The 18,708-nt window shown below is 43.4% G+C and overlaps 1 protein-coding gene across 5 annotated transcripts in view; it reads right to left on the bottom strand.

Moving 5' to 3' along the window:
* Nucleotides 1–256: 256 nt before the first annotated feature.
* CTPS2 (CTP synthase 2) overlaps nucleotides 257–18,708 on the bottom strand; it is a 94,620-nt gene continuing 76,168 nt past the window's right edge. For 3 of the 5 annotated variants that reach the window (XM_081809120.1, XM_081809121.1, XM_081809122.1), the window contains exons 16-19: nucleotides 15,615–15,711; nucleotides 10,729–10,873; nucleotides 1,476–1,586; nucleotides 257–474 (exon numbers count right to left, since the gene is read on the bottom strand). In XM_081809120.1, coding sequence (XP_081665246.1) covers nucleotides 1,517–1,586; nucleotides 10,729–10,873; nucleotides 15,615–15,711 — 312 coding nt within the window. In that variant the 3' untranslated portion in view covers nucleotides 257–474; nucleotides 1,476–1,516. Of the gene's footprint in view, nucleotides 475–1,475; nucleotides 1,587–10,728; nucleotides 10,874–15,614; nucleotides 15,712–18,708 lie in introns of those variants that run through there. The other 2 variants (XR_014141388.1, XM_081809123.1) reach the window with 2 other exon arrangements.

Raw genomic sequence — 18,708 nt, 5'->3', positions numbered from 1 at the left:
GCAGTCTTGGACATGTTTAATTTTATTTTTAGCTAAAAATAAACAGGATGACAAACTAAAAGAAGCTTGGGCCTCACACAAACCTGTGGTTGAGCTCCAGGTCACAGAACGACTCCTGTTTGACTCAAAATTCACTGTGGCATGTGCCCTGCCACCTTTCTCATACAGCACAGTGAAGGCTCAGTTACCCGGATCCTTGCTCACTACCGGGACATCACCATATGCCGGACAAAACACAAACACGCTTTCTCCCCCGTGAGGTTGCTGGGAAAAGTTTAATCGGCTACAGAAATTTGTGAGAACCAAAGGCCACCTCTGGACTGAAAAGGAAAGTAGCCCTTTGGTTCTGGTTTATCTATTATTAGATCCCCTTCGAGGCTTTACATCCATGTTTGGTGGAAAATAGAGTGATTTTTAAGAGTGTGGTGATTTCCTCTGATAGTTCCTTCATCCTGGCTTCAGTTACTTCAGAGCCTTAAAAAACAGAAGAAGGATATAAGTATTAGCAACATCAGAAACTGAATAATGTAAGTCTTTCAAGTACCTCCAGCTAGTCTTTGCACCATTTTGGTTTGCTCCTAAAGGTCTCCATGTTTGAGGCAAACCGAAATGGAGAGAGGTATGCGTTCCCTGGTGAACATGAATATCCTCCTTCTAAGTGAAACGAAGAGAGCTCATACTGGAGCAATTAACTCTATACATTTGCCAGAAAAGAGAGCTGCTCATCCACTTCAAGGCCTGCCATAACACTAGAGTTATCCCAGGCAGTATCAGCCTCTGAGCTTGAATTTAATAAAGTTATCCAGGCTGCTATCCTCCCTCAGAAAGCCTAAAAGAGCCATGGAGAAAATACGCTGCCCTCAGAAGCTGAGCCAGTCTCTGGCATCTCCCTACAAAGAAATAAAATACTATTTTATTTTATACAAATCCATGGAAATCTGTTTCTCCATGAATGACCTAAATCAGGGGTCAGCAAGCTGCTTTTGTAAATAAAGTTTTATTGGGACACAGCCATGCCCATCCCTTTATGTATTGGCTATGCCTGCTTTCCCCCTCTAATGGCAAAGTAGAATAGTTGCAACAGAGACTGCAGGCTCACAAATCCTAAAATATTTACTATCTGGCCCTTTACAGAGCAAATTTTGTTGATCTATGACAACTCTAACCACTCTAGCCTCCAGATACACATTTAGAGGTGCACTTACAGATTTATTCCTGGCCTCAGGTGCATTCCAGTTTCCCCGCGCTAACTGTGAGCTTTCTCAGGTGCATTCCAGTTTCCCACAAGCACGATCGGCTGTCAGGTCTGTCCTAACTATGCTCCGGGATGCTCATATTTGCTGCCTATGCCAGGCAAATGGGAGCATCCCGCGAGAGCAAAATCCTGCAAGGCAAGTCCTATAATGGTCCCTTCTCCACCAGGACAACAGCTTGTCTGTAAGACAAACAGAGACTACTTGAGGCTTCCATCTTACCTGCTCAGGCAGTCCTGATTATTCCCAGTCCTGTGCTGGTTTCAGCTGATTTCCAACTCGGCTATTCTTGGCTCTGAAAAGCTATCATCACTGGCATCGCTGTATCTATCACTAGATCAAAAGAGGAACGAATTTAGCAAGGTGTAAAAAACCCTGGACCATTATTCTATTTACAATTCAAAACACATTCCATGATTAATCTCCACTCAGAGAAAATGCTAAGCGATATTCTACTACCACTTTCTAGTCACGGCAAAAAGAGGTTAGTCCAACCACACACAATGATCTTCTGTCAGAGGAGCTGATCACTTGCTTTCATCTTAAGTTGGAAGCAACTTATTCAGAAAATTTATAAAAGCATTTCAATTTAGATTAAAATTTATAATCTTCTGAAGGCCACTAATAGAGGCCAGCAGCATGAAAGTTTTCCGTTGCAACAAACATTTTCATACGTCCAAGGGCTTCAGAAATCATTTCCACAATTATGGCTATTTTCACATTAGAAGCTTTATGGGATGCTCCGACTACCTTGAGTCACATGTAGTATTCAAAATAGGACCAATGACTGACGTAGATGCTGCAATGCTGGGTTACCTCAGAAGTACACCTTCTCCATGACAGAGCCCTGCAACTGTAGTTTTGCTTTGAGCCATGGGCTCAGGTTGGGGTTCCTCTTGCTCGGTTCCAAATCAATCAGCAAGTAAATCAACTTCACAGGAGTTCTACTGATCTATGGAGATGACGTTGTCAGGAAGTAAGTGTTTTATGACTGACCCATTCCTAGCCTTGACCAACTGTTTGCTGACTTACAGCAATAGAAGTCTGAATTCCATAACACGTGAAAATCCACTCTTTCTTTCTTTCTTTCGTTCTTTCTTTCTTTTTTTTTAAGGAGGAAAGCAAACTGAAGAAACCCTCTGCTGACACGTTAGGAAGCAAAGATTTACTCTAAACATATTGAGCGTGTATCAATAAATAGGTCAACAAAAATGTAAAAGACAACCTCACTCTCCTCCCTGACTTTTGAACAAAATACTGGAAAGGCTGTGGGGGCGGGGCTCGAGTACAGAGAGGAGATAGAAGAGCATTGAGAATTGGCAGAAAAGACATGTTAGATAAACATATAAATCAACAGATCCTCAAAACAATCAAGGAGAAGATACCTCCTACTTAGATTTTAGAGCAGGAAAATCACTTCTGTTACAAAAGGGTTTCCAATAAAGAAAACACAGGAATAACTAAATAATTTTTTTTTAACTGCCCCCCCCCACCCCGGGGAGCCTGGGTGGCTCAGTTGGTTAAGCAACTGCCTTCGGCTCAGGTCATGATCCTGGGGTCCTGGGATCGAGCCCCGCATCGGGCTCCCTGCTCAGCCGAAAGCCTGCTTCTCCCTCTCCCACTCCCCCTACTTGTGTTCCCCCTCACGCTGTCTCTCTCTCTCTCTGTCAATTAAATAAGTAAATAAAATCTTTAAAAAAAAACAAAAAAAAAACTGCCCCCAAAAGTTGGTATGTCCTTCCTTATCCATGCACTCTCATTACACAAATGTCGAATCCTTCCTGGTTCTGTGTGACAAAAAGGGAATTGGAAGTTGCACTCAACTTCCTCTGGGAGAAGAAATGAAGGTTAGGGTGTTCAGGTGATTCACCCAGCACACAGCTCATTCGAGGTGGGGTCAGCATCCCCATCATGCCAACCCAGGCCACAAGCTCAAGTCTAAGCTGGGCTGCAATGTGCCAGCAGGCACCTTGGGGCATGTCCCCTGACTCCACAAGCGAGAAGGCCAAAAGAGCCAAGGAACTCCCATTTTCTCAGGCATCAGATGTTACACCTGCTTCCTTCCTGACCTCGGAGCCCAGAGAAGAGTAAGGTGGGCCCACATCTTCCCCCTCACACTCCTGGTTGTACTATTTATTAGCCACATATCTTTGGACTGGTCACTTGACTCCTGAGAGTCTAGGAAAAAAGTAGTAACAATACGTACAACCTCACCAAAATGTTATGAGGGCCAAAAGGGAATGTCTAAATGTGCTCTGAAGACTACATAAAAATGTAAGCCATCGTTGTTTATGAGAGTTACATATTTATAACATGGCATCTCTCAAAAAGTCATGGAAATATGAAGAAGTCACAAAAACTGCCAATTGCATGCTTTTCAGAATTGCTTTTTTTTTAAGATTTTATTTATTTATTTGAGAGAGAATGAGATAGAGAGAGAGAGCATGAGAGGGGGGAGGGTCAGAGGGAGAAGCAGACTCCCCGCCGAGCAGGGAGCTCGATGCGGGACTCGATCCCGGGACTCCAGGATCATGACCTGAGCCGAAGGCAGTCGCTTAACCGACTGAGCCACCCAGGCCCCCAGAATTGCTTCTTGTCCCAAATAATTCCCTGCCCACATTAGCCAGCAGAGTAGGGTGGGTCTGTTTCTAACCTAACGGCCCTCATTTCTGTCTGATGGCTGGCTCCCCCAAACTCGGACAACACATCAAAATGGCATGGGGAGACTCAGCTTGAGTTTAGTCATTTCTAAGGCAAATGAGCGGGTTTGGTGATTCTTTTTCCTATGTGTCAGGGGCCAGAAGTAGGACAATGAAATAAACCATGGCACTCAAGAACAGAATCATTAAAATAGGCATTGCTGCTCAACGTGCTGATTTCAGGGCATCCACGTGCCAGCAAAAAGCAAGCGCTAGGAATAAAATGTGGATCATCACCACACACGGAACAGCAGCGGCTCTGTCACGTTCAGTAAAATGTGAATGCTACTCTGTGCTGCGTCTGACTTAGGGGTTCATTTGAGTTTCACACAGAACAAACTTAAAGAAGTCATAAGATATACTTGTCTGAGTATATTTTCACTTAATTCGCGACATCTCAGCTCTACCTTAAGACTAACCCATCTTTTAAAGTCATCTTCTCTGTACACACATTTCTCAGTAGGGAAAATTATTAGATATCAAGGTCTTACATGTTAAACTTTATGAAATGCCACAGAATACAGACCCATTTGTGTATATCTTGATATATTTGAGGAGGGGAAGTTTTAAACCTGCAGTGCCCAATATGGTAGCCACAAGCCACAGGACGCTATCTACATTTAAGTCAATTAAAACCGAATTGAACTGAAAATTCCATGCCTCACTCACACATATTAAGTGCAGTTCAAGTGCTCCATATGTTACCGGGTTGCTCGGTTCTTGCCCCAGATGCACCGAAGAATTGGAAACCCGAGACCAGAATGGGGAGATAGAGTTCATTAAGTAGATAAGCATAGTACACTTTCACGAGCGAAAACGGGCCACTATCAGAGCAAGAGTGGCAATGGCCCCAAGAAGCTCTAGGTGCATCCTTCTAAGCCTGTTTTCTTCCCTAAATTTGGCTTTGACAGATATGTTCGATTGACAGCTGGTTATATAACATTTTGGCTTATGCGCATGCGCCTACCCATGACGCATTCTGTTACAACCGTATTTATCTATGTATTGTATATTTATGAGTTTCTAAGGAGCTTTTGCTGTGACCTTAAGGACACGTTGCGCCTTTTGTGCGCATGCTCAGCCCTTGGAAGTCCCCTTGTGGCTTCTGAGCCAGCTCTGTGGCGAGGCCTTTCCTGTTCTCTTAGCTCTTAGAGGTGGCTCTGAAGGTGTGGCTGTTAACCCTCAGGGCTGGCTCCAAGGGTGTGACCAGCATCTCCTTTATCCCTCCTCCCTCGGGCCCAACTAACCGCCCCACAAATAGTCCTGTAGGGCTGGTGACTGTCATATTCGGCAGTGCAGATTATAGAACAGTTCCATCATTGCCGAAAGTTCTGTTGGATAGCACTGATTTTAAAACAAACGAGTAATGATAAAAACAGCAACAGCAACAAACTATAATCACCATGCATTGGTTCTCCTTGTCACTTCCTAAAAAAATTTTTTTAAGGTCTGGCTATCTACAGTTAATTAAAATCATGGCAAACGGCAAATGTCTCTCATGCATCCATGTGTCCCCCCAATAACAGAAGCACTCTTTTAAAAAAAGTTTTAATATATATATGTATATACACACTTTCTTTTTTTTTTTAAAGTAGGCTCCAAGCCCAGTGTGGGACCTGAACCCACAACCCCAAGGTCAAGAGTCACATGCTCTACCGACCGAGCCAGCCAGATGCCCCCTATATGATTTTTTACAAGACAAAATCAGAATCACCAGCAGTGATTCATGGGAATCTCTATCCTTACAACACTGGCTTGACCTAGGAGACTTGACTGCAGCAATCTACGTGTGGTTCTTTGACAAACAAAAGGTTGGTCATCGTCGTTTGTTTGTCAAAAATTCCTGGTTCCTAGTAAATTCCCAATATAAGAAAACATATATTTCAAGGCACTAGGACAAGATATAGTAATGCCTCATATATCCCACTTTTTATGCCATCCCAGGGGCAGCCGTTAAGCCACTTCTTCTCCATTAACAGAAAGAGGTGGTTGGAATTTTAAAAAATTTTGATGGCCAACTTAGGATTCCCAGCATGCATGAGTTCCTACAATGCTTTGTATCAAAATCCATTTCATGTGGAAAAAGCGTGTTTTAAAACAGGTTGCCATGCACACAGTTTTCTCCAAAGCATTGTTACTGCTTTACTTACTTCCTTTTCAAAGAGCCCCTGGAAGCCATAAAATGTAAGAGCAATGGAATAAAAACTTAGTATGCTTTGATGAGTTTTGCACTGAATAGTAAATGGTAGAATACAACCCCAGCAGGGCATTAAAAGCACAGTAGTCTCTATCACTATTAACTCCATCCCTGGCTGGCACCATATCATCAGCACTGCAGTGAACCACCATCAATAAAGAGCACCTTTTAATCAACATTTAATCCCTAAGGGAAGGTGTATTCAAATGTGGTTTATTAGCAGCACTTTACCAAAAAAAGTCTCAAGGTATGCAGTTGGTGACAAACAATGGGGGCAGAGGGGGCGGCGCTGATTTAAAAGGTGTTTAAAAAACTTAAAATAGAATCATTTTCTTTTTCCAGTTCACTTTTGCTTGAAATGTAACAAAGGGGAAAAAGTAGTATTTTTATATCAGTTTAAAATGTACAAAGCACCATCTCAACTATTCTTTACAGCAGCCCAAAAGGATGAAGATCCTGAAGTTTAGGAGTAGAGACTTGGGAAAAATTACCCAGTAAGCAGCAAACCCAGAAACCAAATCCATAGCACCTGCTCTACTCGTTCACACTGTCCCCAGAGAAACAAACTATTTGCACCTGTCCGGGAGCAAGAATTTCCTGTCCCCTTTAAGGTACTCCTAGCTGGACTAAGAATCAAAGTGACATGAGACAGATTAACAGAAGAAAATTGGAGGGACTAAAGTTTCTCTTGAGCCTGCAGGGTCTTCATTGCCTTCAACTCAAAACAGTCCACGTGCAGACGTGGCATATTTTGAGAAGACCTGTCCCAAACCCCTTCAAACTTGAACTAATCTTTATGCCAAACTGGCCCATCTTGGGATGGCCAGCCCTTGGCCCCTACACACCATAGACTGCAAGAATGGCCCTTGGCAACATCAACCATGCAGCCCAAATGTTGAAAAAAAATAGGCAAGGTGATCCCAAGTTTAAAATAGTGCTGGAAAACGCACATCAGATTCATGCAGGGGGAAAAAAGTATCTTACCCTCCTAGTCAAAGAGAAAGAGGTACCCAAGGGGGGATAAGTATGCCTTAGAGGGAGAGATGCACACACTACAATCAATAGAGAGGCCACACCCACCTCCCATGCCCACTGTCAGGAAGTAGCATTCTAACAGGATACAGATTGGCATTCACCTCTCACTAAGCAGTTCAGGAATGTATATCAAGGACCTCAAAAGTGGTGTGAGCTGAGGCAAAGGCATTAAAAGCTTCTAGGGAGATCGAGGGACTGCAAGCTGTTCCCTAAGGATTTGTGTGCATTTTATTCTCTAAGTCAAAGGAAGCCACTGAGAGTTTTAAACTCCAAAATAATGTAGGAAGATGGACTGAGAAGAGGAAAGCTGGAGGTATAGAGACCAGATAGGAAGCTTTGTAGTAGGCAAGAGATGAAGAAGACCAGAACTTCACACTAATTTAGAAGGGCTTGCTTAGTGGAGTGGGATGGGAGAACGACTCAGGAACTTGGCTTTCAGAATGTGTTCTCCATTACTAACTGATAAGGTCATTTCACTGGGTGTAGGCTGATGTGCTTTACGGTGAATGCTTGCTTTCCTTCTGAGAGTCTGGAATTTGAGTGGTTGCTAGGTAGAGAATGCCTATGTAACCAGCCCCAATAAAAACCCTAAACTCTGAGTCTCAAATGGGCTCCTCTGGGCACAAACATCAGACACATGTTGCTGCATGTTCCCTGCTGAAGGGCAGATGAGCTCTGTGTGAGCTCTCATGGGAGGAGGGGGCATAGGAAACCTGCAAATAGGTTTCTCCACACCCCACTTACATCTTTTCCTCTTAACTGAGCCAGCTGTGTGTGCTTACTCTGTCACTGAAGTGAGTTTTAACCATGAGTACCACTATATTCTGATTTCCTTCTAGTTAATCATCAAATGTGTGGGTCGTCTTGGGGGGACCCCCAAAACAAAGGCTTTCAGTTTGATTTTGCATGTACTTCCTGAGCAGCTTATAAAAACCTAAAAAATACTATCCTAAAACTGTTATGCCTTTCTCGAACCGAAGACTGCAAGTTGAAAACCAGGCGGAATTGGTCCTCATAACTGGGTTTCCACTCTATAGACAGCAGAGCAGCCAAGAATTTAGCTCATCAGCTCTAGATCCCAAAATAATATTCTCACCGCAACTTCCCAGGCACTAAAAGATAATTGTTCTCCACAGGCCAGAACGCAGAGGTTATAGTTCAGATGTACTCACTCAAAGCCAAAGATTTTTGTATTCTGGGCTTTAAAGATGTCAGCTGCGCATGTGCCATATAATTACACACCGTCAGCCAATTTCTGGGGAAGGAAGTCACTCTGCTGGTGTTCATATTCCTTGTTACGTTTGTTTGTGATGGATTATAGACAGTAATCTTGTTTGACAGAAATACAGTACCAGCTCAGCTCACATTAGAGCCTGGCCACGAAAGCACTCGTTCGCTTTTCATCGTTCACTCACGCCGCAGAGCTGGGCAGGGAGGAGCTGAAGTGCAAGGTTCCTCTGGAATCTGGGTGTCTGTCACTGGGTTAACTCATGGTCACCATTCTTAGTTGGAAAACCACCCGCACCCCCGCGAGGTGTCAAAATTAGACTAGACTATACCCATCCTCCCCTGCTACCCAACGTTAGTACTTTAATGGGTACTAAACTACCCCGTGCTCTAGGGAGCCAGGGAGATCACGATAAACAAGGTGTCGGCTGCCCTTAAGAAACACACCGGTTTATGGCTGACACGTAGGAATTCTCTGACCACCGCGGAAGCCTGCTAGTCAGCTGTAACTCCAATACCAGCCTCGGAGTTATATTAAGAAGTCTTGCCTTGTCCTCGAGACATACTGAGTCTTGCTCAGGAGTCCCTAGCAAGCAACCATTTTTCTCAGAAACTGCTGCTAAGCTTTGCCCAGAAACCACCATCCCCCCCCAACCCCCCCGCGGGAAGCAGCGGGCCATCTAACACACAGGTGCGCAGTCCACACAAATTAGAGAAGGCTCGTTCTTGGCCGTTGCTGCCAAATAGCCTGACATTATTTCGCCCGGCCATCTAACTTCCTCCGCTGCCACCCCCCTCTTACAGCCGGGAAACCAGTTGCCCTGGCTCAGCGGAGCAAGGAGTGATCATTGAGTCAGGAAGACACCTGACAGGGAAATACGTAAAGCTGTTCCCGTTTGAAAACTGGCTACAAGAAATGAGAGAGCTGTGAGCTTCTCCTCGCAAGTAATGTCACAAATAAGCAGGCTTGTGTAACACAAGCACACGCACACCACACCAGACACAGATCCTGGCAGCTCTCGACTGCAACATCACCAGGGTTATTTGCTGGGATGAGGGTCAGCAAAGGTAATCTTCTAAATGACATATATCCGGGGCGCCTGGGTGGCTCAGTTGGTTAAGCGACTGCCTTCGGCTCAGTCATGATCCTGGAGTCCCTGGATCGAGTCCCGCATCGGGCTCCCTGCTCGGCGGGGAGTCTGTTTCTCCCTCTGACCCTCTTCCCTCTCATGCTCTCTGTCTCTCATTCTCTCTCTCTCAAATAAATAAATAAAATCTTTAAAAAAAAATAAAAAATAAATGACATATATCCGGTTACTGCGTTAGCAACCCTTCATAACCCCTCTATGATTCTGGCTAGTTCCCTCCACTTTTAAAGTTATTGCATCCAATATTCTTGCAGGAGAAGAAGTAAAGATATAAATTCTCCCCAAACTAATATTTAAATGTAAAGAAATTTTAATGAAAATCCCTAAGGGATTTTTTTTTTATTTGAACCCAATTTTAAAAATCGTTGCGTAATTCATCTGGAAGAATAGCAAAATATATTTTTTAAAAAGTTAAATAATGGGCATAGGGGGGCTCCTGGGTGGCTCAGTCATTAAGTGTCTGCCTTCAGCTCAGATCATGATCCCAGGGTCCTGGGATCGAGTCCCGCGTCCAGTTCTCCGCTCGGCCTGAGGCCTGCTTCTCCCTCTCCCACTCCCCCTACTTGTGTTCCCTCTCTCACTGTGTCTCTCTCTGTCAAATAAATAAATACATAAAATCTTTAAAAAAAAAACTATAAAGACTATATAAAGTCCTTCTTTAAAGATCTAGGGAAAAAGAAAACCATGATTACCAACTTAAAAGACAAACAAACCCACTTTGAAAAATTATTTGCAACCTAACAAAGGATTAATGTCCTTTATGTATAAAGAGCTTACCAATCAGTAAGATAAAGGATACAATAGCAAAAGGAAAAATAGTGCAGAGGGTATGAACAGGCTAGTCACAAAAAAACAAATAAATATATAAAATATTTATATATATTCATTAATCAGAGTCACCAAAAGCAAATCCCATTTTTCACTTATCAAAATGACACAAACTTCTAAAATAACACCCAGCATCAGCGTGATTCGGAAAGCTAACATGTCACTGCCTTGGATGTGAAGAAATCATTTTTATTCAGAGAAAAAAAATCAGGATCGGTAAGAAAGAAAAAAATTACTCTTCATTTCAAAAAAGTCCTGTACTGATATTAAATTTCACGAGAACCCTAAAATGTTGATATAAGTGCAGCTGGGGTTGGTGCTGAGAGCAGTAAGCTGGTTACCTAGAAGACAGCTTGCATCCCTGTTGCAAGTAGGCATGCAGGCTCCCGGTTGCCGCAAGTAACAGGCCCAGGTATGGAGGGGAAGGCTTCATCGGCCTAGAAGAAAACTCAGGATGGAATTGGACACCAACAAAATAGGGGTGATCTGAAATGAGAATAATCATGATGTGACTGAAGCAGACAAACATGAGAGCTGCTTTAAAGGTCTTATCTTTGAATAAGAAAACGCATCAAATGGTGAGACAATTAACCTGTTACCATCACTGGCAGCTACTCTCACGAACCATCTTCAAGGCAGAATCTCAAACGGCAAAACACATCTCGCTTAATGAGAGATCTGGCATTTTATCTGTGCAAGGTGTTAGAGGGAGAAAAACCAAGCAACATTTTTGAATGGCAAGATGAATTCTGCTTTGCCCAAAGTCCACCTGCTTTTTGAAGGCCCTTCGTAGACGTATGTTGTCTCCATTCCCACAGTATCCCTCACGCTAGAGGCTAGCTGTAGGGCCTTCCGTCCCTTAGCTGGCTTCCGGCCAGTTCCTACAAGGTCGTTTCCTTTCCCAAGGGAAGAGTCCCCTGGGAATGCAGCAAGTACGACCGCTTTTCTCGTCACAGCTTTACGATGGATATTAATCAGAGGTGGCAAACATGAAACTGACCTTGCACCCCTATTTCAGCCTCTGCCAACTTATTGCCTGTGAGGACGAGTCTCGGAGTGATAAAGGGATGGCCTTTCAACATGTTAATGGTGGTTGTAGCTCCAGGTGGTAAGAGGTCAAGATACTTTTGTTCTCTTCCTTATACTTTTCCCTACTGTGTGAAACTTTTCCATGAGCATATGTTATTTATATTATCGGGGGCAAATGAAGCAATTTCCAAATTGAAGGTTGTAAAAAGCTCGTACAGGAGCAATTCGAGTTCTCCTAGATGGAATGGAACAGAAAAGTAGCTTTACCCAGCTACTTTTAAACACACAAATCCCCTTTTGGATTGGAAAACATTAAATGGGCAACATTTCCAAATCTGGGTAGAAATTTTACAGGAGTGCAAATTCCTTCCCCCAATCAGAACTCTCAAAAACTATGTTGGTTTTTTTTTTTTCCCCCCAGATTAGGAAGCAACTTCTAATTAGAAATCAGGCAAATCTCTAATCCCATAATTACTATAGTACAGAGCATGGTTGTCGCTGTATTCCCTACTTTAAAAATCATTTTAATTGCTATGTATATCAAACCGAAGATGACAGAATATAAGTTTTATAGGGGGAGTAAATATAACTTTAAAGCTTTCAACGAGATGCTTTATCAAATGATCTAAAAATCTAGTGTGGAATTCAAAATCACAAATCCCCATCACTTACCGCTGGAGACCCAAAGCTCCTACTACAATAGTAAGGAAATGATGACTGGACGGAAATGTCCACTCTCGTAAGGTTATCACTGAAAGCTTTGCGATACAAAATGGTAGCTCTTAGCCACATGTGGCTATTTAAATTCATTCAAATTAATTGAGCACATATCAAGTGTTCAATAGCCACACGTGGCTAGTAGCTACCATATCAAACAGGGCAGAATAGTCCATCATTGCAGCAAGTTTCACTGGACAGCTCTGAGTCCAGAAAAATCCAGTGTAGAAATCTTGTACATCGCATCTAGGAAGAAGCCTCCTTGAATGAGAGGGACACTCAGGTATGAGAGGTTGGTGAAGAGAATGCCACCCTCTCCCAGGAACGTGTCCCCTCAAGAAAAGAAGAAAAGCAATCATCCACTCTTAGAAAAGAAATGAAGCAATGTAGCTTTAAATTTCAGATGCAATGAATCTTACAGCACGGCATCTAGGGATGTCTTTGAAAGACACAGACGGTAATTGTGCTTTTGTACAACTGCAGCAGAAGCTACACAAAGAATCGTGTCATGGCCAGGGACCAAAAAATATCTGAATGAATGGACCACTGTTCTGAATCGCTTTCTCCAAGAGAATCCCCTATGCCAATATGAGGAAAGAAATGAAAAGTTTTTATTTTGATGGTGTTCTATCAGTCAGATAAAGTATCTTTGAAATAGTGCTCTTAATTGCTTTGAATCACGTTCTGACATTATACTAATCTCAAACTTTGTTGTTACTTTTATTTATTTATTTATTTTTTTAAGATTTTATTTATTTGACAGAGAGACACAGCGAGAGAGGGAACACAAGCAGGGGGAGCGGGAGAGGAAGAAGCAGGCTTCCCGCGGAGCAGGGAGCCCGATGTGGGGCTCGATCCCAGGACCCTGGGATCATGACCTGAGCCGAAGGCAGACGCTTAATAACTGAGCCACCCAGGCGCCCCTTTGTTGTTCCTTTTAGAACTCCTTTAGGAAATGTAGACATTCACAGAAATGCTTCTAAGGGGTAGCCAAGATCAGAATCTTCTGGGGAATTTTCCTTAATAAAACGAATTTCCTTGCAATTGGCTTTTTAAAAAAATGGCAGGATTTTACAGCGTCTCTCGTTTCCTTTCCAACCCTCATTCAAAAGTGTCAATGGGAATCTAAATCCGTGCAATGAAAGAGGCATCTAAGTATTTGCTCACAATAATGAGAGCCAGGAGAATTAAAAGAAAGTAAGTACTTGAATGAAGTAAGCAAACAGCAATCTGCTTATGAAATTCTCTGCCCTCTCACACACCAGAAAGATTTAAGAGACTTCAACCCTGACCAGTGATCCACACTATAAAAATTCTAAAGGATGGGCATTTCCATCAGAGAGACTACAGGAAATACATCCTCATCTTCTAATTCAAAACTTCGGGCATGGACTGATAACGTTAGGTGGCGTGTCCAGTGCAAACAAGAGGAACAGTAACATCTACCGAGGGGGTAGCAGGACCTGGTTTGGCTCCAGCCCCACCTGTGATGAGCTGGACATCTCTATAAAGTGGGAATAACATCATCTGTCTTCTAAGTTACATAAGGCACGCAGAGTCCCTAGCAAGGGGTCTAGGCAGAAGCATCTAGTGAGTGTGCACTCAGTGTCCACTGCTTTCCTTCTTTGAGGGTCCAGGTAACATGTCACTGCATTCAGAGAAGCTCTCGCCAACTTCAATTCTGCTCCCTGCTTGGGACTCCTGAAGTACCTGAACAGATTCCAGACAGAAAAGGAAAGGGGCAGAGAAAAGGAATTTGAAGTAGCGGATGGTGATATGGGCTCAGATGGTAAAAGAAGTAGGAAATTTAGAAGAGTAAGTCCAGAATACCTGTAGCCTAAAGAAGACAGGTTGAAAAGGTAGGTTCTAGGAAATCAGGTTACCATTTTTACAGTATCCCGTACAAACTAAGCATTTGATAAATGAGCGTGGTTTATCCACCGAATTTGTGTCACATGCACTGCACACTCAGAGCCCTGTCCTCGTTAGGAGGTGCTGCCGAGGGGAGAGCCTGGAGGCAGGAAGGAGCTTTAGGAGGACCCTGGGTCGGAGTCACCACGCGCTGGGGATGAGGGTGAGAGGGATGGGAATGCAATCGCAGCTCGATCTTTCTAGAGACAGAATCTACAGGACTTGACAGCTGATTTTAAGTTGGGGGTAGAGAGGGGAAGAAGAACTAAATAAGGCCGATTTTAAGCCTGATGGTCTAGGACAGGGGTTCCCACCCAGGGGCGAATGTGCCCCTCAAGGACATTTGGCAATGTCTGGAGATGGTTTGGGGTGTTGTGACATTGGGAGGTGGGGACGATGCTACTGGCATCCGGTAGGTAGAGGCCATGGATGTTGCCCAATATCACACAGTGCACAGGACCGCCCCCACCATAAAGAATGATCCCCCTCCCAATGCCAATGGCGGCGAGGGTGAGAAACCCTGAACAAGGAGATTGAGCATGACTTAGCAGAAATAGACGGGAGGATCAGCTAGTTTGGAAAGCATGTAACTTAGGTTTAAATAAGTTGAGCTGGGATTGCTAGGAGAACATCCAGATAGACAAACAGGTCAAGCAGGCACCAGAACATGTTAGGTTCAAGTCAGTTAAATGAAGTATATATGTGTGGGTCTACAACAGGGGTTGGCAAACACTTCTGTTAAGGGCCAGGTAGTAAGTAATGTTCGAGAAAGAGCTGGGACCAGCGGTAAGCATGGGCTTACTATGTATTTGCAGCTCTGAATGAGAATAGTGTCCTTGTCCTCTGTCTCATCAATAATGGTGTATGGTTTGTGCCTAGGCTCTTGAGGGTGTCCCAGCCTCCACACAAACAACTTCTTCAGCGATCTTCCCCAACAGAAATCCCTATCCCTTTGTGCTGTGTTTGGTCTCACTAAGAACTTCTGTGGGTGTAGTGACTAGTGTTCGAAAGTTAAACGACTGGCCCACACTTGACCATGGAGCACAAGTGGTACGGAAAGGCAGACTCCAGGTAGAATGAGGGGCCGGATCCCACACACAACAGATGTCAAAACCAGTCACAAGTAGGGGCGAGGGCACTGGGCCATTCTTCCTCAAAAGAGGGAGAAAGCAGAGTGCTACTCAATAGTGGGCCGCCTGCCTTTTCCAGAGCAACTAGCCTAGAGGCTAGCAACAGGAGAAGGCCCAGAAAGGGGGCAGGGATGGTGAGGAAGCATACTGCTAGTAGAACTGGTAGACCCGGAACAACGTATCATTTTCGGGTAGATTCAGACTAGTGGGCCCCCAAATGATTAGAATTATAAGTGGTCTGGTTTTTTTCATGTACTTTATATTTAGTCATATTATTTCTATTTAGTTGCATATTATTTCAAAGGAGAGAGGAAAAGGAGAGCAAACAAAACGAGTCTCAACTTATGGCTTCACATATAACGACAAATTATACCTTCCTATATAACAACAAAAAGACGTTAGGTTACCATGAAAATTTTCAAAAACAAAGAGCCACTTACTTGCCAGTTCAATGATTTCCATCCTCTGTCCATCGACATCCTGACCTACAAAACTTAAGTCATTCTGCTCCAACTGACTGATCAGGCTTGGGTTCACCTGGAAAAACAAGAAATTAAGTGCCTTTGGGCAGCAGAGCCATAGAGACATATCAGCCTATGAAAATGTCTTCCATCAGTTGGGTGGGTTTTCCATTTCAGTGATGCTCTTAACTAGTGGTTAATTTCTATATCCCACCCCCAAAGCCTATTTTTAAACTCAGGATGAACCTGAGAAACAGTCTAATCACAGCCCCTAAACCTGAGAGGCCCACCTTCTGTTGCTCAAAGGTGAGATTCAAAAAGTAGGACTGTGACACAGATATTCTGACTTGGAAACTTGAGATTAGCTATTTATAGCCATCATCATATTTGCTTCTTCCCTTGAGTTATGTGTAATTAACTGTTTCTCCCCTAAATCACAAATCTGCTTGAGGACTGAAACGATCTTATTTCCCTTGTGACTAACCCCAATGCTTTCTTCACATATAGTTACATAAAAGCTCTAAGGATTAGAAGCTTGAAGCAGTTCTTCTGCTAGAATATTGGTTATAGATGACAACCCGACGGCCTGGTGCTCAGCCCCTTCCCTCATTCTTCGCATCCCTAGTCCTTTCCCAAACTTTTCAGCCTCTTCTTCACAGAAATCACTAACTCATCTAAAATCAAAGTGGGGTCCACCTGTCCTCCTCAATCTTAACCCCATATGTTTTTATTTTATTTTTTAACATTAGGCTAGTTCTCATAATTTGTAATTATTTTTCCTTTTTTTAACAGCTTTATTGAGAAATAATTCACATACCATACACTTCACCCACTAACAGTGTACAACTCAATGGTTTTTAACACATTCACAGGATTTCAGCCATCGCCACAATGAATCCAAGAATAGGCCCTATCCCCTCTAACCATCATCCCCCTAATCCCATCATCACCTCCCCACCAGTCCTAGGCAACCACTAATCAACATTCTGTCTCTTTAGATTTGTCTGTTCTGGGCATTTCATGTTAATGGACCCACATAGTATGTAGTCTTTTGTAACTGGCTTCTTTCGCGAAGGATCATGTGTTTTAGGTTCGTGTCTATAGTAACATGTATCAATATTTCATTTCCTTTTATTATCAAACAATTCCATCGTATGGATAGACCACATTTCATTTACCCATTCATCAGTTGATGGACATTTGGGGCGTTTCTACTTTTTTTTTTTTTTAGCTATTATGGATAATGCTGCTTTGACCGTTTGTATACAAGTTGTTGTGTGCATGCACGTTTTCATTTGCCTTGGGTTATATATCTAAGGATGGAATTACTGGGTCATATGATAACTCTGTTTAACTTTTTGAGGAGCTGCCAGATGATTTTCCAAAGTGGCCGCACCATTTTACATTCCTACCAACAATGTGTCATCACCAACACTTGTTATTATCTTTTTTCTAAAAGATTTTATTTATTTAACAGAGAGAGAGCACAAGCAGGGGGAGAGGCAGGCAGAGGGAGAGGGAGAAGCAGACTCCCCACTGAGCAGGGAGCCCCACGTGGGGCTCGATCCCAGGACCCCGGGATCATGACCTGAGCCGAAGGCAGACACTTAATGACTGAGCCACCCAGTTGCCCCTATTATCTGTCTTTTGATTATAGCCAGCCTAGTGGGTATGAGGTGGTATCTCTTTGTGGTTTTTTTTTTTTTTTTTTTTTAAAGATTTTATTTATTTATTTGAGACAGAGAGAATGAGAGACAGCATGAGAGGGAGGAGGGTCAGAGGGAGAAGCAGACTCCCTGCCGAGCAGGGAGCCCGATGCGGGACTCGATCCCGGGACTCCAGGATCATGACCTGAGCTGAAGGCAGTCGCCTAACCAACTGAGCCACCCAGGCGCCCTCTCTTTGTGGTTTTGATTTGCATTTCCCTGATGATAAATGACGTTGAACACCTCACCTCTTCATTTGCTTATTGGCCACTTGTGTATCTTTTTTGGAGAGATGTCTATTCAGAATCTTTGCCATTATTTAATACTCAGTTGTAAGAATTCTTTATATAGTCTAGATAGAAGTACCTTATCTGGTATCTGATTTCATCTGTACTTATTTTATCTGTTATCTTATTTTTTGTCCTGTCCATTAGAATGTAAGCTCCCTAACAGGAGAGAGACTGTGTGTCTTTCCCCCTTCCATCTCTAGTGCATATCAGATATGAAATAAGTATGCAGGAATGGATGGCCACACCATTGTGTGCACAGTATTTCTTACACCTCCTGGCTACCACCTAGGCAAAGCAGCTCAATAGTTTCTGGTCCCACCAGCTGGGCCAGTTCCCAGTGGAAAGAAGACCAAAAATGGCCTCTACTCATCAAATTGCTCCCTAATTGTAGTGACACTGTTGGTAGCCTACCCGACATCGATTCCCATTGGTCCTCCCTCCAAACAGAACCCTTGACTTTTTCCGGCATCTACGCCGCCCCCACAGGACTCATGGGACTCCATCTCCCCCATTCTAGAAGTTGGCCCTGACTAGTCTAAGCCAAACGTGATAAACCTATACCTATAGGCTGATGAATAATGCAAGAACCCAGGTTTAACCCTGGTTTAGCTTTGCCCTTGCAATGGTTACTAGTTCACAGGTGGGCAGGTAATCTATACTGATCCAATCAGGCTGAAGAAAAACTTCCATGTCTAAGAGAGATGCGTGTTGCCTCAGCTGCGGCTGGTAACCACCTTGCAGCTAGGAGAGAGACCAGCCTAAGGGCAAAGCAAACACACAGAAAAAGGTAAGGCCAATAGAATCCCAGAAATAGTTGAAGCCCTGATCATACCATGCCTGGAGCCTACTCAGCCTCTGAACTACCTATTACCAGATATAACAAATTTCCTTATTGTTGAGGCTGGTTTGAGTGAATAATGAGCAGGGATTTTGATTCTAACTAACCAAAAGCATCATAATTGATACTCCAATAACCCTGGTATAGACAGCCCGCATTTTGAGGAACCTATGCTTGTCATGTGACAATCTCAACGATAACTCTTATTAATCATGTGACACTAAGCCTCATGCTCAATG

The sequence above is a fragment of the Leptonychotes weddellii genome, chromosome X (assembly GCF_054177405.1).
Source record: "Leptonychotes weddellii isolate Sample4059 chromosome X, ASM5417740v2, whole genome shotgun sequence".
Taxonomy (NCBI): domain Eukaryota; kingdom Metazoa; phylum Chordata; class Mammalia; order Carnivora; family Phocidae; genus Leptonychotes; species Leptonychotes weddellii.
Note: the sequence above shows the minus strand (reverse complement) of the source record. Positions and strands in the feature narration are given on the sequence as shown.